At 36.2% G+C, this 22,724-nt stretch overlaps 1 protein-coding gene across 2 annotated transcripts in view; it reads right to left on the reverse strand.

The window, feature by feature from the left end:
- Window positions 1-4,072: 4,072 nt before the first annotated feature.
- The window catches only part of CPNE3 (copine 3), a 44,403-nt gene continuing 25,751 nt past the window's right edge, over window positions 4,073-22,724 (reverse strand). For both annotated transcript variants that reach the window (XM_036830259.1, XM_036830260.1), the window contains 9 exons: window positions 22,154-22,252; window positions 19,450-19,536; window positions 18,689-18,748; window positions 18,009-18,142; window positions 13,558-13,612; window positions 13,424-13,475; window positions 10,545-10,678; window positions 8,785-9,021; window positions 4,073-7,189 (listed from right to left, as the gene is read on the reverse strand). In XM_036830259.1, the coding sequence (XP_036686154.1) occupies window positions 7,079-7,189; window positions 8,785-9,021; window positions 10,545-10,678; window positions 13,424-13,475; window positions 13,558-13,612; window positions 18,009-18,142; window positions 18,689-18,748; window positions 19,450-19,536; window positions 22,154-22,252 (969 nt within the window). In that variant the 3' untranslated portion in view covers window positions 4,073-7,078. The remainder of the gene's footprint in view (window positions 7,190-8,784; window positions 9,022-10,544; window positions 10,679-13,423; window positions 13,476-13,557; window positions 13,613-18,008; window positions 18,143-18,688; window positions 18,749-19,449; window positions 19,537-22,153; window positions 22,253-22,724) is intronic.

Raw genomic sequence — 22,724 nt, forward strand, 5'->3', positions numbered from 1 at the left:
AAAATGGATTAAGATCTAAATGTAAGACTGGATACTGTAAAAACTCTTAGAGGAAGACATAGGCAGAACACTGTTTGACATAAGTCACAGCAAGATCTTTTGGATCCACCTCCTAGAGTAATGAAAATTAAAAACAAAAGTAAACAAATGGGACCTAATTAAACTTAAAAAGTTTTGCACAGGAAAGGAAACCATAAGCAAGACGAAAGACCAACCCTCAGAATGGGAGAAAATATTTGCAAATGAATTGATGGACAAAGGATTAATCTCCAAATATACAAACAGCCCATGCAGCTCAATATCAAAAAACAAACAACCCAATAAGAAATGGGTGGAAGGACCTAAATAGACATTTCTACAAGAAGACATACAGAGGGCCAAGAGGCATATGAAAAGATCTCAACACCACAAATTAGTAGAGAAATGCAAATCAAACTACGAAGAGGTACCACCTCACACCAGTCAGAATGGCCATCATCAAAAAGCCTACAAACAATAAATCTGGAGAGGTGTGGAGAAAAGGGAACCCTCCTACACTGCTGGTGGGAATGTAATGATACAGCAACTGTGGAGAACAGTATGGAGGTTCCTTTAAGAAACTTCAAAATAGAGCTACCATATGATCCAGCAATCCCACTCCTGGTATATATCCAGAGAAAACCCACAATTTGAAAAGATACATGCACCCCAATATTCATTGCAGCACTGTTTACAATAGCCAGACGTGGAGGAAGCAACCTAAATGTCCATTGACGAGGAATGGATAAAGAAAGTATGGTACATATATACAATGGAATATTACTACGCCATAAAAAAGAATGAACTAATGCCCATTTGCAGCAAACATGGTTGCAACTAGCGATTATGATATGACGTGAAGTCAGAGAGAGAAAGACATATATCACTTACATGTGAAATCTAAAAAACTGATACAGATGAGCTTATTTACAAACAGAAACAGACTCAAGACTTTGAAAACAAATTTATGGTTACCAAAGGGGAAAGGTGTGGGGAAGGGATAAATTAGGAGTTTGGGGTTAACATATTAAAACTACTGTATATAAAATAGATAATCAACAAGGACCCTACTGTATAGCACAGGGAACTCTACTCAATATTCTATAATAACCTAGATGGAAAAGACCTGTAAAAGAATGGATGTATGTATATGTATAAGTGAATCACTTTTCTGTACACCTGAAACTAACACAATATTGTAAATCAACTCTACTCCAATATAAAGTAAAAATAAAATTAAAAAAAAAAAACCTAAACAGGGAAGAGGGAAGAATGTCCTGAGGAAGAGGGTACAATTTTAAATAGGGTGATCAGCAAAGGACTCACTGGCTGATACTGGAATGAAGACTTATAAGAGGTGAGGGAGCAAGGCTCACAAGTGACCAGGAAGTGTTCTTAAGGAAGGGGAACAGCAAACAAGTGCAAAAGCCCTGAGCTAGGAGGATTGCCAGGCATACTCAAATAAGAGCAAGAAAGCCCAGGTGGTTGCAGGCAGAATGGCCAAGGCAAAGACTAGTAAGAAGTCTAGAAAGAAGTGGGGTGGGGGGGAGGTCACACATGAAGGCCATTGAACACTTAGGTTAGTGGATTGAAGGTACTGATGGAGAATGATCTGTTGGAGTTTTAGTACTAGAGGGAGTAAACTGGAAAAGTGGATTGTTACTGGAAAATGGAATACTTGAAATTGAGATTAGGGAGGGATTTGCAATCAATAATGATAAGGTCTAGTATATGTCCTTAGGAGTGAGGGCTGAGGTAAGGGGGAGAATAAAATTATTAGGATGAGGGATAGAGCATGGTCTAGTCTAAGGATATGATATTCAGAGCCGGTTGTTTTAAAGAGTAGGGAAAGCTTATCTGAAAGCAGAAGGAGGACATAGGGGACACTTAACCTGCTTCCAAGCCCAGTGGTGGATCAGGAAGAGAAACTAACCACTTTGAGAAGGCTGCAGAGGAAGTAAGGTTCTTCAAGAGAGTCAGGTTTAATTAGAATAGAAACATGAAGGGATTGTTCAGAAATGCACTGATATAAAGATTTTGCTAATGAATGACTCAGTTCCAAGGGCAGAGTGAAAGTGTTTGGGGAGTTGGAGAGAAGTAGGGTGTGGTCAGAATATGGGTTGCACAGAGGAGCCATAAGGAGATTAGAGTGAGGGAGATCATGACCGAGCTTCTTGTGAGGACAGGCAGGCTCCATCCTGGTTGGTCCTGGGGACTGTGGTTGGGGAGCAACGAATGCTGGAGGGCGGGGAGGGAGGGGCATCTTGCCAGAAGCAGTGTTCAGGGTCCCTTCTGTACTCTCGACCTAGATGACTGAAGGCATAAGGTATAGTCTCACTCTAAGCACAAAAGGCTGCCTCACCTTGCTCATTCCTTCTTTGTTTTAGGCATCGCATACTGCCTCCTTTTCATATTAGATCATAAGCTCTTTAAGGTTTAGTAAGAAAATTTTACTCACTTTGCTTCACTGTTGATTACCAGTACTAAGCTATTCAATAAATATTTGTTCAAAAACAAGTAAATACTTTTTACTGGATGGAAGGCATGCTGAAATGACAAGACTATTTCATATTTAGTCTTCTCTCTGAGACTCTTAGGCTCCCAACCCCTGACATTCTTGAGTCCAGTCCTAGAAGACCAAGTGCTGTTATTAAAAACCTGGCACCATTGTGAGTTTATGAAAAACCAAAGATATTAGGGGTCTCCTTTCCCTATGTAAGAAGTCACAATTCTGCTTGTAATATTTGCCTCACTGATCATTTCCTTTTAGAAAGAAGAGATCAATAGCAAGACAAAGTATAATTCTCCAAGGACAATACAATCGCTGTGAGTAGTCTGGAGAAGTTGGCCGAACACAGCCATGCTTAGTGACAAAGACAAGGGTGATGGTCTTGCTACAAGCAAGGGTTTGGCAATCCTGCATATCTGTGTCATCATTAGGTGTGAGCCAGCCTTGGAACCATTAAGGAATTGATGATATGGGGCTAACAGTGATTTGATGTGGAGGCAGGGTTGTGGCAGGAAAAGCCCAGCATTCAGAAACCGACCTAGAACCAGAAACTTAGCAAGTGTGTAACCAAACAGTTGAGTCTCTGCCATAAGGTGACCACCCACCAAATCCCTCAATCAGGGTTTCACAAGACAAAGCCATTTTGGCCACGCAACTTTGGCAACAGGGTCCCTCCTATCTGCCCTAAAATGTAAGGCCCCTCCAGTATTTTCAGAAACAAACTCTGATCACATCATCCTTTGCCAAGTCCATTCAGTGGCATTCCATTACTTTTAGCCTAAGTATGAACTCCCTGTATGCCCCAGAGGCCCTCACAGGATGTAAAATCCACCCATCACTCCACCTCATCTCTCCACTCTTCTCTCACCACTCTCCCTCTCGTACTTTGTATTCCAGCAAACTTAAATTCTTTCCATTCCTGAAACATTCAATGCCATAGTTCATAAATGCTTTAAACTTTCTTTATCCAGTGAACTTTCAGGTCTTATCTTTCAGCACATCCTCAAGAAAGGTCTTATCTTTCAGCACATCCTCTAGCTCCTTGACAGCTAGATGGTTCAGGTCACCCCCCCTACAATATGTTATATCACACACTAATCTCATGTCTCTCAATTACTCATTTAATGTTTTCTCTCTCCTCCAATCCTTTATTTCTATGAAGGTGGCAACTTTGGCTGCCTAGGTCACCACTGTAACCCCAAGACCTTGCCCAATGACTGCAACATAATAGTAGCAACTTTTTAAAAAGTTAGGTGAATATACTGTCCTGCTTAACACAACTGATAAAATGTGAGCACCATAATTCTCCGGCCACTCTAGTTAAGCTGAGAACCTTTCCCTTGGTTCCTCTGCACCCTGAAAAGTATCTTGAATGCATTCAATATCTTTTAAGTGAATACATCCCATAAAATAATAACATCCCCCCAAACTGTTTAATTCAGTAAAATACGGAACACAGGCTGATTAAAATACTAACTTTATTTCTAACTTTTCAATGAATAACATTTAGAGAAAGAATAAAAATGAAAACAAGACACTATTGTCTCACACCACGAAATAATTTTATCCAAAGGAAGTTCAGATGCAAGATACATTTAACATCAATTCATATATTAGTAACATACATTTATTATCAAGTATGAGATCCATAAAAGCACAAAATAGTCTCTTGAGATCTCAACCAAGCTTCTAGCTTACCTTATGTGTCACTTCCACGACTATCAATCACACACATAAAGAAACTAGGAGAAATTTACTGAAGATGACTTTCCAGAAAATTTACAAAATGAAAAAGGCAAAGTATGTCAAATAAGGCAGAGGCAGCAACACGGCCCTGAATTTACTCTGGAAAGGTTGCCTAAGGCACTACCAAAACGGATAGTTGTAAATCCCTGATCTGATTTTAAATTTTTATGATCTTAAAATTTTCAATTCTAACTAAGCACAAGGTGACATGACCATGCTAATTGCTATTTTCTCAGTACAGGCAGATGTCAGAAATATTACATCTATCCATGGCACTGTCACCCTAATATGTGTTTGTAATATATCTGTTTATACAAAGTGTGAAAGTAAACTTGGTTATTTTTTCTTTAAATGCATTTTAAGAACTAATGGCACTTGCATGAATGGTGGCACAATAGGGAAAAGGACTATTTTAATATAAAACAATACTATATCAGCATGTGATGAGGTAAAATGTTGAAACTATAAGAATTTTATAAAATGATAATTTAGAAATTATAAATGCTTTTATTCGAAACTGAAAAAGGTATCAATTACTCTAATTTGCTGGAATCACAGGTCTTATGAATAATAGCATCTACTGATGAACCAAATCAAGAATGCATAATACAAAATTAATTTTCAAAACGGAACAATTCTGGTTAAAATCAATATAAAATTATGAAGACCAAATCAATTTGACAGTGGTGACAGAAGTACTGTTATTTGGCCAATAAAAACAATGAATGCTCATGACCAGTGGTTCCAGGTGTCCTGTGCAGGTGACTCAGGTGCTGCCAGGATCTGGTTAAGGAGAGTGAGGAGAAGGTCCAGTGAGTGGGGCTGTGGACCCTGCCCCAGCTTCAAACAGAAAACCTCTACTTCTGTTTTACCATACATTGAGAACATATGTAAATCGTTTCTTTTAAAGGCTTCATGTGTTTAAAAAAAAAAATTCTGAAAACCACTGTAACATATATATGCTGTTTCCAAGCACACAAAGAGAAATGAAATTAGGACATCTTAGACAACAAAGGCTCCGAACTATTGGAAGAATCATCAGTTTTTTTCTCCCCTAACTGATGTCAAGATGACTTGTCAACTAATGAGACATACTATAGAGCAACAGACTACTAGTTAGGTACCTTCAGGTTAACAACACATATCCAGAGGAGAGCTAGCTAAGTGGGAAATTGTTAACTGCTCACCTGGGCTAAGCAACCACTGTGGCGAGCAGATCCCCTCTCAGCCTGACCTTGGCAATGAGCAGTTTCTGAGAAGCCAAAAGCTGTTCGTGGCTGAGAGCTCACTTGCTTCAGACATTTCAGGGAGCAAGAGACCTGAGCTGTGGTGCAAGTTTTCAGTAAGACTGATAGGCTTAGGGTGCATCCATTTACAGATCCGTAATAAACACGTAATTCTCAATGTTAAATTGTTCAAGATGACTGGCCAATACACAGATATGCATAGTACTTGGCACACAGCTCCTCAATAAAACGTTACTGAATCTATTCTGAAAAGGTAATGTTTGCGAAGTATTATTTTCTAAAGGGTAAAAATCAGGAAAAAAATTCTACTAAAAAAAAAAGCATATAAAGTCCACTCTATCCTATGCAGCAGTTGGATCTTTTTTAAAGTTATAACAGGTTTTAGGCTTAATATAATACATTCTGGATTTATGAAATAGCACATTATTAAAATGTAAAATATGATTTTGATTAATAACCACTATCATGAGTTTAAAAAAATCAGACTAAAAATGTTGCTTAAAAAAAAAAGAGAGAATACCTAAATGAATCTACACAAATGTACAAATCAATATATGGGACCTTAACAAGGAAAGTATAAACATTGTCGTTTTTAATAAGTAAAGTCTTTCATTGATTAAAAGGAAGTAGAATTCTGAATTTCCCCTTATATGTTTCGTCCTTATAATCTTCCTGGATAAACCAGTCCTAACCATTTTAACAAACTCCAATTAAAATAATCTAATAATGTTGAATCTAGGGCTACCTATCATCAATGCAGATATAGAATCCTGAGTGTTACATACAATTAATGAAAAGGTCAAATCTGACCATGTTTATGGTATTCAATAATGAAAACGAAAGATCTAGGAAGGCAAATAAAAATGGCTTACTTACATGAGGTTCCTTTTACTTGTTGATTGTACAATTTTAAGAACTGAATATGTGCCTTCCCTTCTCATTCGGTACTTTTCATGAAGTCCTATGAGGATGCGTGCTGTTTTGAACTGTGCATGTCTAAATTGCAGCAAAATTCAGGCACAAGTAAAGGTAGTTTTATCCCATGGAATAGCACTAAGTATAGTTCTAGAAACAAATTCAATATCATCTAATTTAAGAAGCTCTTGTCGTCAGGCATGGACATTGGCTTATAAAACATATATTGCCTAGAGCAAAGCACAGCAACCTGTAAATCGCATCATTCCAACAATTTTCCGCTCTTTCTTATTTACAAACATTCAAAAACACCATTTTCATCATATGAAAGTAAACAACCACAAGAACAAAATCCGCTTTTCTCACACCAGTTTCTAATCCAAATAGCCTCACTGCAATTACTGTAAATCACTAGCAATCACTGAACTGACTGGGCAAAGATTAAGTTAGCACTTTCCTCCAAAAAAAGTAAAAAAGAATGCTTTAAATAGACATAATCCATAGAGAACTAGGTTTGCATCATAAATGCTGGGGTTCGTGAGAAGCATGTAAAATGACAGATTCATGATTTGGGGTCAGAGAGAAATCCATTGCTCCACACATCACAAAAGACTTCTTTCTGCTCAGGCGACCAGAGCTCCTTTCATTTCGTAGCTGGGTTCTTGGGAGGAAGGAGTTTGTATGTGTTGAAGTAGCCTACCACCTGCTGGGGGATCTCCGCCAAGACACATTGAGCAAGCGCTTCTTTTGGAGCCTTGTGAAAAAATAAAATCAAAGCAATTTTATTAGCGACCAAATTTTTACTGGCATTTTGATAAAAGACTAGGAAAAAGCAGTTAGTTCCCAATTCCCAGCTTGTATCTTGTCTCAGGTACTGTCCATGAAACATGGAATAAACCAATGTTACTTAAGAATGCTTGAGTATGCTCACGAACATTTATCAAGTACTTTTTTGGTGCCTGCATTTTGGCATTTAATGATAATTTTTTTGCTCTTTAACTTTTAAATGTGGGCCTTTCATTCACTTGGTATTAATTTTTTTAACTTTTTATTTTTAAATAATTACAGATTCATAGGAAGTTGCAAAAATAGTACAGAAAGGTCCCACGTACCCATCACCCAGTTTCCTCCAAAGATAACATCTTATATAACTTTAGTACAATATCAAAACCAGGAAACCAACATTGGTATAGTTCACAGAACTTATTCAGATTTCACCAGTTTTACAAGCACTCATTTGTGTGTGTGTGTGTGTATGTGCACACACGTGTAGTTCCATGTAATTTTATCATCTGGGTAGATCTGTGTAACTACCATCACAATCAAGATACAGAACTGTTTCATCATCACAAAGATCCTTAACATTACCACCTTTTTAATACACACCCACCTCATTCCCCACACCCACCCCCACTCATACATTGGTTGGTGGGAATGTAAAATGACATAACTGTGCCAGAAAAGTTCAGCAGTTTCTTTAACAACTAAAATGCAACAACTATACAACCCAGCAACTGCACTTCAGGGTATTTATCCCAGAGAAATAAAAACTTATGTTCACACAACAACCTGTACACGAATGTTTACAGCAGCCTTTGTATGTGATAGATGAGAACTGGAAACAATTGAAGATGTCCTTCATTGGGTGAATGGTTAAACAAACTGGTACACCCCCACCATGGAATACTACTTAGCAACAAAAAGGAATACCTTTAACAACTGGGAAGACTCTCAGAGAATAAAGCTGAGTGAAAAAAAGCCAGTGTCAAGGTTATATACTGTATGATTCCATTTATATAACATTGTTGAAATGACAAACATATAGAAATGGAGAACAGATTAGTGGTTGCCAGGGGTTAAGGAGGGAATGAAGGTGGGAAGGAAGTGGGTGCGGTTATAAAGGGGTTACTTGAGGGAGCCTGCTATAATGGACCCTGACTGTATCAAAGTCAGTATCCTGGTTAGGATTCTGGACCTATAGTTTTACAAGATGTTACCATTAAACTGGGTAAAACAGTTTACTGCTTACAATTTTCATCAAATCAACTTCTAGTTTGGTAAATTCATCATATACTTGCATAGAGTTTTTCTGTTATTACACAGGTAAAGATAAAATATATCCTAAAACATTCACAACAACATCTTTTTAAACAATTTATCACATGGACTGCAAGAAGCACAAAAGTATACAACCTGAAAAAAACCTGCCAAATTTAATCAAGGCTCTTAAAATGGAAAATTCACACACTCTAACCCCAGACACCTATTCAACTGCCTGGTTATGGACCGGCAAAGGTCTGTGTTCAAACACCTTAGAGTGCATGAATAGTAGGGAGGAGTGGTACTCACGTTCTGGAACTGTCTGAAAGGCACAAACTGGACAATATCCCTGATGGCTACCTCGCCCGACGGGGAGCGGAGACTTCCGCCATCGCCATCCAGAAACTCCATGGCACCAAAGTCAGCACCTCCAACTCCGACAATGATGATGGACATAGGTAGCTTGGCAGCGTTAACGATAGCTTGTCTGGTCTCATCAAGGTCTGTGATCACGCCATCAGTAATGATTAAGAGCACAAAATATTGCTGCCAAGAAAGACAATTATGTCCGCTGAGCCAGCCGAGCTCCCCAACAATAAAGGCAATGGTTAGACTCTAACAAATACCATGTGCTAACACATACATATGGAAACAAAAAAAAAAAAAAAAAATGGTTCTGATGAACCTAGGGGAAGGACAGGAATAAAGACACAGATGTAGAGAATGGACTTGAGGACACGGGGAGGGGAAAGGGTAAGCTGGGACGAAGTGAGAGAATAGCACTGACATATATACACTACCAAATGTAAAATAGATAGCTAGTGGGAAGCAGCTGCATGGCACAGGGAGATCAGCTCAGTGCTTTGTCACCACCTAGAGGGGTGGGATAAGGAGGGTGGGAGGGAGATGCAAGAGGGAGGGGATATGAGGATATACGTATGCATAGCTGATTCATTTTGTTATACAGCAGAAACTAACACAACACTGTAAAGCAATTATACTCCAATAAAGATGTAAAAAAAAAAAAGCAATGGTTAATGACATCTCCAGCCTGATGAGTCATTTAGTCTCTTTCTTGCTCATTTTCCTTGTCAGTCTCTACCCAGGATACCATCTATATGAAATATTCTAAGATTCTCTGATGACAAGGAAATTAACTGATACAAAAACTGTAGTTTCATTAAAAGTGCAACAGACCACAAAAGAGGGCTGGCATAAATACACAGAAGCAAGACACCTACATGTCAGAGATTAAACTTTCAGTTAGCACTGAAACATTTTGATTTAACTCAAGTACTGAATATGTCAAAGTACCTATCAAGGGAGCAAGTGGCAACTCCGTTCTTAAAAGATCAAATACGGAGGAAGTAGAATCGTTCATCAAACTAAAACATACTTTTTTAAAAATGGATATGGTTTCAAGGTGGGGAAATCTTTCTCTCAATCCCATCATCTCTGATAAATCATTTTAGAGAGTGGTAAAATGTTACATAAAGTTGTACTCCATCCTCTGGGCCATTTAAGTCTAAAATGGAAATAAGATTTATAATAGTAGCTATCATGTGCTGAGTGTTTGCTCTGACTCAGGCACTGTGCACTTTATATGAATTATCTTCTCTCACTCTTTCAACAACTGCCTGAGGTACTTATCCCTTATTTCTGAGGATACTGAAGCTGAGTGGGGTTTGGTATCCAAGGTCCAACAGGTAATGACTCTCTAATTCAAACTTCTTTAGTATGGTAAGTAATTTTACAACAGCTACTGAAGTGGTAGGTCTCCTGAAGCCTAAACTTGCTAAGGCTACTTCAAAAAAATTTTTTTTGAGAACCTACCTGAGAAAATTATTTCAAAAGACAGAGAAAAAACTTATAAGTATACAGGTTGTTTTGCTGTGTCTTGTTCTTAATGATCACTAATTTAATAACAGATGTTACTCCCAAACCAAGGATGACATATCATTGTTTCATGCCCTGTCTTTGTATCTCAGCAGACCAAATAAACAGAAAAATGGCTCTGGGAACAACAACCAATCCACATTCTCCCTGCCCCCTGGCGACAGGGCACTTACAGAAGCTGTCTGTTGTTGTGTGGCTGCAGCAGCAAACCTGGCCACATGATTTATGATGGAGAAAAAATTAGTTTGGTCCATAGAGTTTATCTGAGGAAGGCAGGTCCGATATGCCTCTATAATGCCTTGAATTCCTAGACAAAAAAAGCAGGATAAAAATTCTCAAGCACAATTTAATTGTTACTATTCACCATACTGGCTAATTTATATACCAACATACAGTGCTTTAAACAGTCAAAAGTTCTATATTCAGGAGTTCTTTAAGGTATATAGTATTACAAAACTCCATAGCTATGCTCTATCACAAAAAAACCCTATAAACTTTACTCTCCCCCAGTAGAAGGCATTTGTTTTCACCTCAGCCAAATTATTCATTAGGTCTAAAGTAGGGTTGTTATATTGCTTAATTTTGATATGTTTTGGGTATAAGACTCTGATGGAAAAAGAACCATACAAAAGATGCTGCAGCATACAACTGATGACAAGGTAAGAAAAAGTAAATGATAAAATGGAAAAACTTTTGCATATATGACCAGAGGTTCTACAAAAATATCATATAAGGTTAAGCATGGTATAGTAGACTATATTAATTGCAAATATTCACTTCCAGGTTATTTATCACATTTTGCTGCAGAAACACTAAAGCATTTATTTATGGGGTGCACCTTAGGCCTGCTGGGTATTATGTAATGGAAGACTGGGCAGGCCCATTTGACTAGCTTTGTCCAGTGCATATGAATGGATATGACATCCATGTCTAAGCAGATGTTTTAAAAATCACGGCCTGTTTTTGCCAGCTCTCTTGCTTTTTCCCTCTGCCATGGGAACAGCATATCCCAGACAGCCTGAGACCCAGAATGAGTAGAAACAGAGCAACGCAGCAGTCTAGCCAAGCGTCAAGTGATTTGCAAAGTGAGCAAGAAATAAATTATTGTCATTACAAGTTACTGAGATTTAGAGACGTAGATTACAATAGCACAACTTATCAAAAGTTGAATGGCATTCCTGATTAAAGCACTGCTGATGAATCTGCCCCTAATACACAACAGAGTGTCTGGGATGTAGGTAAGAGACTAGAAATCCTAGAAATTCCCAACAGTGCTTTGCTAAGATTAACAAGAAAATCTTAAAAGACTTTTAATGTAAACCAAAACAGGTCTCTTGCTTACCAAATGTCCAGCAGGACATAGATCAATAAGGAGGAAAAGCATATACTTGGTTTATAAGCTTCACAAGACCAAGTCTCTCCACTTGCCAATAAACTCCTCTTAGGCACTTTGAGTTTAGGAATAAGTGGTCTTATGAACAACCTTTGAGACTGTAACTAATTCATATGTAGAGGTGATTTTACATGCATAAGGTGAGGCTGGAACTAGAGGTTAGTCGGTCCAGTAGTTACAAAAATAATATTAACATAGGCCAGCAGCAGGATCTTACTGTAATGATATATGCTATAGAAAAATTGAACCCATAACCACAGCAATAGTAATATTTTCTTCCATTTCTATCATCTAGCTTGCTTTTCAATCTGAAGATATACAAAACTGTTAATTAAATTTCTTCATAAACATCAATTGCCTTCCATTCCTCAACTAAAACTAAATTATGCTAAGATCTTTCCACTGCATCAAAGGAACAAGTTAGACATGTTCTTTCTGGGCAGCTAAGGTCGATGATTAATTAGGAAAAGGGGATTAAACTTCCTTGTCTTAAAATAAGGCTGTATTTTTTCTGTGTAGTATTTCCTCTGTCTAACATCAAATTGATTATTTTTTCCAGACTAAACCAAAAGCAGAAAAGCTGTGGCAGCTTTGGGTGGCAGCCCAAAGATGGGCTCATGTTACTCACAGAGTAAATGAACTTCTAAAATGAATTATCCCATGGTATGTTATCCATATTTTCTTGCAATAAATAAAATCTAATTACAACAAATTCCAAAAATTGTTCCAATTTCATCATAAGCATGAAGCACATTTCTTGAAAAGAAAAATATTCCCAGTTTCATATGCCTAGGGATACAAAAGGTCACAACCAGCCACTGAAAGTGCATTAAAGAACACTGAATTAGTACAAGAAAAGAGTTTCAGAAAAAAGGAGAAAATCCTAATGCAAACTACTCCCAACAAAATGGTCATGCTCTTCTACTTTATGAATATTATTTAGGAAGGGAAGGAAAGAACACTCTCCCCTGTTTTATAGTTGTTAAAAGGACCCTTTGCAGAAAATTAGCTTATTGTCTACAATTTTATGTCCCTACCTCTTTTCCTCCTCCAAACTGTTCAGTCTTACATAATTTTGTGGGAGATTTGGCATTTTAGGTTGATTGCTCAATGTGGCAAAAAGGAAGAGGCACTGGAATATTTGAGGGATAAACAGAAAAGTGAAATGAAAGAAATGCCTGTCCCTGTTTTCCACACAAAGGAAAGCCACTCTTGGAGCTTAGTTCTGTGTTTCTTTAGCCCACCCCATCTCCTTACAGAACCCTGTGTAACAAGTAATTTGATGCTAGACACTTTTTCTTCAAAGAGAGTTAACTGCTTATCTGAGAAAAGCATCTGTATACTGAATGACCTGTTTCCATTGAAGGTTTATTTTAAAATCAACTTATATGTGAAAATAATATGCATATTCTTATGGATCTACCCTCAAGATTGAGAATCTTTTGTTCTAGTAAAACTCTTAAGGTAGAAGAATTTAGCCTGCAATCTTCATCATCATCATAGTGATTTGCATTATCATCATTACCATACTAACCACCAACTTGGTGTAAAATTCTACTACTTTACATGATAGAAAATTCAATATGTCACAAAAAGAAACCCAGAGAGGAAATCTGAGTAACTTTTTCGGTTTAAAAATTCATGTTTATTTTAACTTACCATTACAGTTGGGATTGGATGGATTAAAGTTTATTGGAAATTCATGAGAAACCTGTCAAAAGATGAAAGAAGGACTGATGAGGCTTGTTTTGCTTTGCTAGGAGGCAAAGCTTCGCAATGAGAGTTCCTCTTACCTGCCACTGAGGTGGGATCTGAGCTCCAAAACCAAAAGCTGGAAACATCTTATCACTGAAAAGAAAATTTGAAAAAAGCAAAAGGTCATTTTTATCTTTATTCATAACAAAACCAATATGAGCTTATTTTCTAAAAATTTGAAATCTTAGAAAAATATAAAAATAAAACAATGATTAGAACCAATGTTAATATTTGGCAACTCTCATTCTAAATATTTTTCTGTGCATTGAATGAGAAAAATTTCTCTCTCTCTATACTTATTAAAATGGACTTTATATTAATATTTTATAACATACTCTTTATACACTGTTTATCATTTAACTAAATAAATATATAAATAAATCCATAAAGTTTTAAAAGCACAAGTTTTTTCATTTGTTTACAAAAACACTCATTGGCAGCAAACCTGACCTCAACTGACATGAAGTTATTTATAGCCTTTATTTATGTCGCTTAATATGAATATTCATACATTTGGCCACAGAAACATGGTACAAATGCCAAACATTGTAAAACTCTCACATTTCTGCAGCAAAGTGTATGAATATTTGGCCCAAGAGTTTAGAGACAATTATGGACCAGAATATATAACATCATGTGAATGGCTGTTAAGTATTCCACTGTATAGATATTCTCCCCCAACTGATAGACATCCTATGTCTTGCCATTATAAAACATTATGATTACACTAATTTTTCTACTAGGGATATTCTTTTTATATTAATTCTTAATGGTTCTTTTTGCATTGAGGATAGAACCTATATCTTATATGTCACGATATTTTTCCCGGTCAATAGTCTGTCTTTAAATTTGTTTAAAATATCTTCCCTTTTTTAGTTATTAATATTAATAAATGTGAACACATAAAAATTCTTTCATGATTTTTGCCTTCTCTGTCTTGCTTAAAGGCTGTCCTCACTGCAAGATTATAAACAATTCACATATATTTTATCCTAGAACTTCCAAGCTTTGTTTTTGATGTTAAGCTTGAAATTCATCTGGAGTAGGATATGAAGCAGAAACTGCTACTCTACACCAGTATCCATTCTCTTCCTTTTTAATTATGGATCCCCTGGGCTACTGGCAACCACACTAGCTGTACTCTAGCTTCTCTGGGCTGGCAGTGGTTAGGTGGCCGGAGATGTGAGTAGAGGGATTTGTCAGCCACTTCTCAATCACACTCTAAAAGGGAAAGCACATGCATTCTCAGTTCCTTGGTCCTCTTCCCACTGGCTAGAGAGCATGAGAATCACAGCAGCTGCCTCGGACCCAGGGTGGAAGCTATAAGCGGCAGAACTGCCCTCTCAGTCCTGAACTACTTACCTCTAGAGATGCAACATGAAAGAGACATAAACCTCTATTTTGTCAAAACCACTTTGTTCTGGGGTAGCCATTTCAGCAATTTTGTCTATAGTCTATACAGAATAGTATCCTAACATACACAGGCATGAGTCAGGGATCCAAATCCAGTTCCTGTCCAGTTTGACAGCTGTTACAACCCCTTTCCCCCAAAATGCCATCTCTATCATACACTAAATTCACATACACTTTTGGGTCTATTTCAAGACTGCTTACTTGTTTTTACTGGTCATGTACTAGTTCCATACTCAATTAATATATGATACTGTATATATGAAACTTATATAATGTTATAAACCACTAAAAATTAAATTACATTAAATTATATATATATAGCTTTAAAATAAGTTTTAGTACCTGCTAGAACAAATTCCCCTTCATTCTTTTTCCCTGAAAAACTTCTTGACTATTCTGATTCATTTTACCCTCTAGAAAATTTTAAGAATCATTTTGTCAGGGTTCCACTGCAATTCTGATTAAAACTGACTAATATAGGGAGAAATGTTATATTTTACATCATTGTGACATCTGCCTATCTAGAATCGTGGTATATTTTTCCATTTAAACAAGTTTCCTTCTTTGTCCCTCAGTACAATTCTGTAGTTCTTCCTCACTAAAGATCCTAGACCTTTTACTAAATTCATTCTCATTTTTTATTGCATTATGAATTGTGATCTTTTATCCACTATAATTTCTTCATTTGGTTTTTGCTGGTTAGTGAAAAATTGTTGATTTTTTATTTTATGTTGTATCTGACCACCTTTTAAACTTTCACACTTTCTAATATTTTTCACTTGATTCTCTCAGGTTTGAATTCATTCCTCATAGGTTTGGTAGAATTTATGTATGAAGGTTGTCTTGGCCGGTGCCTTCGTGAGGAGAGGCTCTTTGACCAGCCACTCCATTCCTTCCACGGTTCCTGGTCTATACAGGTTCTCTCCTTCTTTGAGTCAAATTTGGTAATTTACAGCTTTCTAAAAAAAATCATCCTTTAACCTAGATTTTTCAATGAAATAGCATAAGCTTTTACAGAACATTAACATAATTTTTAATTTTTTTCTGTATTTATGCTTATAATCTCTGTCTCATAACTAATATTCTACATGTTTTCTCTTTTTCTTGGGGGGGCCAGTGTTCCCAAAGGTTTGCCTAAGCTTTGCTGAACTTGCAAAGAATCATCTCTTCATTTAATTTATTAATTTGGTGACTTTCCAAGGCATTATTTTGTGTGTTTGGAGGAAGCACAGCACAGCAGAGTTGTGAGGGCCTGTCTCTGGAGCCAGACAGCCCAGGTTCAGTCCTGTCTCTGCCAGTTACCAGCTGAGTGACCCTGGACAAGTTACTTTATCACCTATGCCTCAGTTTTCTCACCTGTAAAATGAAGATGATAACTGCACTTATCTCACAACTAAGTATGAGGATTTGATGAATATCATATAGAAAGGATTTAAAATTTTCTCTGACACATAACAGCTAACATGTATATGGCATCTCCTACTATTGCTATATCTATATTTTTCTTCCTATTCTTTAATTTTATTTTGTTGAAAAGCTAGTTCATTCTTTTTTTTTTTTTTTTAAATAGAGAGTCTTTTTTTTTTTTTAATTATTTATTTATTTATTTATTTATTTTTAGCTGTGTTGGGTCTTCATTTCTGTGCGTGGGCTTTCTCAAGTTGTGGCAAGCGGGGGCCACTCTTCATCGCGGTGCGCGGGGCTCTCACTGTTGCGGCCTCTCTTGTTGAGGAGCACAAGCTCCAGACGCGCGGGCTCAGCAGTTGTGGCTCATGGGCCTAGTTGCTCCGCGGCATGTGGGATCCTCCCAGACCAGGGCTCGAACCCGTGTCCCCTGCATTGGCAGGCAGACTCTCAACCACTGCACCACCAGGGAAGCCCCTCATTTTATTTTCAATTCTTGTTTAAAAATAAAACACATAAAGCCAGAAATTTTCCTCTATAAAGACAGGACCATGTACAGTCGCCTCATTACCCTTTATTTCTAGAGAGTCTGTTATTACACTTTGATTTCCTCTTTGATCTAAGAACTACTTAAGAGTTTTTTTAATTTCCATGTGGTAAACTTTTTTTAGTTAACCTTTTGTTTTACCTTCCAGGAAGCAGTCTGAGAAAGTAACCCTGTAAATTTTCTACTTTTTATCTAAGTCCCATTACAACTGTGTTACTTTGAAATTTTTATTATATTTCTAGCTATTTTCAATTGAAATATTTTGACAGTCTGTTACTAAACATGTCCACCGTTATATTTTCATTTTGGATTATATAACAAAGTATCCTATAAAGTAATTTTTAAATTATATTTAATGAATTTTGTCTTAAATTCTATTAGGCTGATACTGAAACTGCTACCCCTGCTTTAGACTTGTTTGCATTTGCCTGAAAATTTCATCTCTTTAAATGTCATAACAAATTAATGAAAAGCTCCATCAAATATGTAAGGGCTTTTATCATAAAATAATAGGCAAAAACAAGTGAAAATTTTTACTGTGCCCTAACAGATTGAGAACAAAAAATTAATAATGTGGATTTTTTTCCTGTTGTTTACTAAACCTTCAAGAGGACCTATTTAAATCTAGTCAAAATCTATCCATTGAGAATCTATTCAAAATATTTTATAGCAATTATGTCAAGTTATCCTTCAACACTTGTTGAAAATCACCATTAAGAAAATAATTTGACAATGACTGCCAAGGAAATAGACATGCTAAGAAATAGCATCTATGAGTGTTTACAAAATGTGTCTTCTGGACTTCAATTACACAGATAACTTATTCCAAATGAGTAAACCCCAAGGAGACCAGATCAAAGAAACAAAAGCCTTGCCAGCTTCAGTCAGCTGTTAAAGAAGCAAGCTATATATAATACATTATAACTAATCACAGCCAGAGATTAGAGGTCAAAGGTAAACACTAAGACTGTCACAAAGGGAAAAATAGAAAAGATAAGACAAGAGAAATTTTAGGGAGAAAGCTATTCCTCCCCAGCACCCTTATCCCATCAACTATATCAGAGAACCACCAGACGATACAGAAACTGCCCTTTCTGGGGAGTTATGTGTTGGAGTCATACTCACGCATCATAATCTTGAATGACCAGTCCCACAGACCAGATTGCAGTCAAATACTCATTAACACCATTGGGGCTGATGTAATGAAGGGAGTCGGGAGACCTTGGATCACCATTGGAGCCAGTGAAGTCCACTCCCACCTGCCAAATAACAATTGTAGCCCTTACTGAGATGAAGGCAGGGACACCCTTGCTTGATGTCCAGGAAAACACAAACATCGAATTTTGAGACAGAAACATTCATCCCAGAGCCTGCTACTGCCATTTCCTAACAAATGCATGAGCCTATGGGTATTTCCGGAGACAAACAATTAAAGCCGCAGCATGAAGCAACCTGCTACCCCTATTTTTCTAGATGTCTTAAATCATGGATTATTACATCCATGGCTTTAGGCATAGGGCTTGTTTTTTTGTATGTTTGTTTGATTACTGCTTTTTATTATTTAAATTACTGCAGGATAATCACTGATTTGTACATATCTGCTTTCTTGCAGGAGAAAATATTTAACAAGGCCAAAAGCTTCAGGGTGAATCTAGACAAACTCTCTGAGGAGACCATACACAACAGATTGTATAAATTTCATCACAAAGTCAATTTGGCAGTGAAAGAAAGAACACTGCAAAATGGAGGGAAAAAAAAAATCACATGTTACAGCCCTATTTTGAAAAATTCAGTGTGTTACTCACAGTAAAATTCAGTTGACATCCTCCCATGATATAGTCAAGGAATGTACATTCCACTGTAATCTAAAAACAAATAGTAAACTTAAAATTAAAACTCTCCTACTATATAAGAAAAGCAAAGAGCTCTCTGGCATATATTTTTAACCATCTATAAACTGAACAGCATATGATACAAACATATGGAAAACACCCCTCCATTTGAATTTAAGGCACCCTGCCCCTACATGTCATGAATCTGTAAGATTTTACTTCAAGATAATTATAGCAATGTGAAGATTAGAATATTAATGGCCAAAGATGAAATACACTTACTGTAAGTTTTAAGAAACTAGTAATGAGTCTAATATGTTGAGAGCTTTAATAAGTATAATAAGCAAGATTAAAAACAAAAACAAAAGCTCCCACTTGTTTATAAGAAATCTCTTGGATTTTTTTCCCTTCACTCATAACATCTCATCTTGAAATAATGACCAGGATAGATGCACTAAGTCAAGCCATTTCCACTAATGTGATGGAAAAATGCCAATGGTGCCTTATATTTCCTAAGATAATGAAAAACTTTGATATTCTTTGTCCTTTGCTAGAAAGTTGTCAAACCTTGGAAGCAAAGTTACTTGGAAGATTTCTCTACTATTTCCTGTTCTCTTCTTTTGCCTAAAGGTGTCCAGTTGCTCATGTAATTTTCAACTGTCCAAACAAACTGTTCATTTAGAAGAACTCGAAATGTGATCTCATTACACTGTAAGTGGTCAAGAGAAACTGACCTCACACTGTTTCACACTGATAACACCTGAATTCTTGTAGCTTTTCTTCTTTTGCCTCTTTTTTTCATTTATGCATTCAAATTCAACCTGTAGGAAGAAAAGACAAAAATGTTCATTATTAGTAGTGATATAAGAAATGCCAATGTAAATTTAAATGAATGACTTTTTTCTCTTGGAATCAAACCACCTACTGATGTAGGTCTGTTACAAAACACAACTCTGAAACAACTGCATACTATGTCATATATATGAAATATTTATCAGTGATATTTCCAAAAAGCACTTCTAAAATTGTGTACCTTTTAAAATAGTTCCTAAGTATAAATTTTGCCTCTGTAGATCATTTCCTTACAAATGCTCCAAGTAATAACCTTTTTTCTTTATAATAAAGGAAATAAAACATTACTTCTAGCTGTTACCCACACAAAGTACAAAAATACACTGCTTAGAAAAGGAAAAAACCAACCATCAGAAAACAGAAATATATGAAGCTCAACTCTATGGTAAAATATGCAGCAAAGATCATCTCTTTCCACTGGGAATATGTATAGAATCTAGTATCTTACATCTTCTCTGTATAGTTTCTTCCCCCAAATAGATCATCTTCCTTTCCACCTCCTATCCACTTATCCCTCTGTAAGGCTTGGCTAAAGTCATCCTCCTCTATAACATCAACTCCTGTTCTAGTCTTCTCTGATCTCCATCTATCTCATTAAACTTCTACAACCACATAAAATTTAGTTACATACTTGGTATTGTTGTCAATTATTTCATTTCATTAATTTTTTTCCATAGCTAGGGTATAATCACTTCCAAGTTATACCTTCAAATTCTCACTGCCTTGCCTAATAATAAGAGATACTCAATGAATACTGGATAAGTCACCTCTTCTGGTTAACAGAAAACAACTTATATACTTTGGACAGAGGCATTACTAATTTTCGAAGAATCAAACATTTAAAAATACTTTTGATACAATGATACAAAACAAAATGATGTTAAAAAAATTCCTTGATAGTTCAGGATCTTGCCAGAGTCTCAGCCTTTATCATACATATTAATTATTGAATATTAGAGACGCAGAAATGCCCTAAACAGAATTGTTATTGGTAAAAAGCTGTATTACTTCACCTCATTTATTCACATTTTTACAGTGTCTACCCAAGTGGCAGGCACTGTTCTAGGCACAGAGAACACAGAGTTGATAAGACAAAGTCCTGCCTTTGAAGAACAAGAGTGGGTAAACCTTGTCACTACAGCAAAATTAAAAGCTTCATTCTGTCATGCGGGAGGGAAAGATCAAGTTAGCTGGACTTAGGAGAACTTTACATGCCCCATAAAGTATTATACAGTTAGCTGTTGGTTCATTATCTTCTAAAAACAGGTCACTGACTGGTTCTGGAAAATAACAACAAACTGAAACCAGTGAAACAACAATCCAGATCACTCTTCATTTTTAGTTCTTTTAGGTAGCTTGCTTTATTTTAAATGTTCAGATTTTCATTATTTTCCATTATTTCTGCCTTTAAAAATTAAAAAAAATCTTTAAATAGAATATTTACAGCTGAATTTTGCTGTTGTTTTAATTCAAACTGTTAACCCAATTCAATCTCTGCATTTAAACCACTGAGTGTGATTTGAAAGCCTTCCTTACTTCACACAAGCACTTCTGTTATTTCTAGTATCTGGGCTTTGTGACCAGGGTGTAGGGACAGGACTAGAGATCTCTACATGACCTACTGAAAATTCTAGTCCCACTACATTTGTTCAAAACTCATTTCTCCCAATTATTTAAATCAAACAGCTAATAAGGTTTATTTATTCATTTAGTATTTAAGTTTTGATCTAAAACTATCAGTATCCTCTTTTGGGTCACCTCACTTACATGACTTCATAAAAAAGACCTTCCCACCTGACCATAATCTCTTACCTTTTAAACCTCATGTTTAGATTTTCAGAAGCAAATGCTGTATACGGGAGCATTATTCAGGTCTCTAAGCAGGTAATAAACATTTCATATTATTCTAAGTAAGCTATAAAGAGAATTAACAACTTATCTTATTCAAACTAGAAACGTAAATAAGAGGGAAACAACACTCTGGAATAGTTTTTAGGCACTTTGCCTTACAGACAGAAAAGTTTCAAGAAGCAATCTTAGAAATGTGTGGGGATGATAACTAATAAACTGAACGTAGTTAAGGTAGACAAATGATCCTAACAAAATCAGTACCATTAGATGGCAGCTTAATATTACATAATTTGAAATAGCGTAACTATGCTTTTATCCTTCCCTTGGGCGAGGACAAGTCAGAGAGGAAAGCCACAGGCAGAATGTAAAAGCCAATTTGTAAAATGTCCAAAAGAAGAATAAATGAACCCAATTCAAGTCCAGGTATTTGTCTAGTGTAGATATTAATTATTGTGACCAATGAAATGCCAAGATCTTTAAAACAAAGGATTTTCAATCAAACCATATAAATTGTCTGAAGACAAAGGAAACCAAACCTCTAAACATAAATGAAAACTCATCCCAAGTAAGAATTTTGGATCATGCAACTACTAAACAAATAAAATCCACAGACTTCAGAGCATTACATAATATAGAGTAAAAGCATGGAAAACTATTTTCTATGCCAAGAGAAAAAAATGAATAAATACAGGGCCAAACTATAAGGTATATGCAAATGACAAGGATGCAACTTACAGGTGAATTTCTGGAGGCTTCTTTCAGTTTTGTCATGGTGGTTTGAAATGTTCCAATGAGATCATGGGACCCATCATTGTCATAATCATAACACTCTACCTAGAAGTAAGTATAATAAAAATATATAAAAATCAATATAATTTTGTTAAAAAGTATTGGCTGCAATAAATGGGACTTACCAAGAAGTGTACTTTTAATTAAAATTAGTGAAAATGTTTAACATACAGTCCTACTTGGAGAAGTAGGAACTAACTTCCTAGAGGAACAATACTGAAACACTTTCAAACACTCGCTATTCTTGGAATGGGGTTCTAGGACACATCACAGGCAGATGAAAAACACAAATACTGTTCAAATTCCACATTAAGCAGTTTCCAGTTCCTGTACATGCCTTTACAAGTGCTGATAAAATCAAAATGGAATTAGACCTTCTTTCTCAGCTGCTTTTTACCTTGTTATCATTTTACAATGGCTAAAAGCCACTATCTATCTGGAGGAAGAAAGGAAGTCAGTATCCTAGGCAGCTAAAAATTGTATAATTAAATTCTAGATGATTAGTAACTATGGAAAA

The sequence above is a fragment of the Balaenoptera musculus genome, chromosome 17 (genome assembly GCF_009873245.2).
Source record: "Balaenoptera musculus isolate JJ_BM4_2016_0621 chromosome 17, mBalMus1.pri.v3, whole genome shotgun sequence".
Lineage (NCBI taxonomy): Eukaryota > Metazoa > Chordata > Mammalia > Artiodactyla > Balaenopteridae > Balaenoptera > Balaenoptera musculus.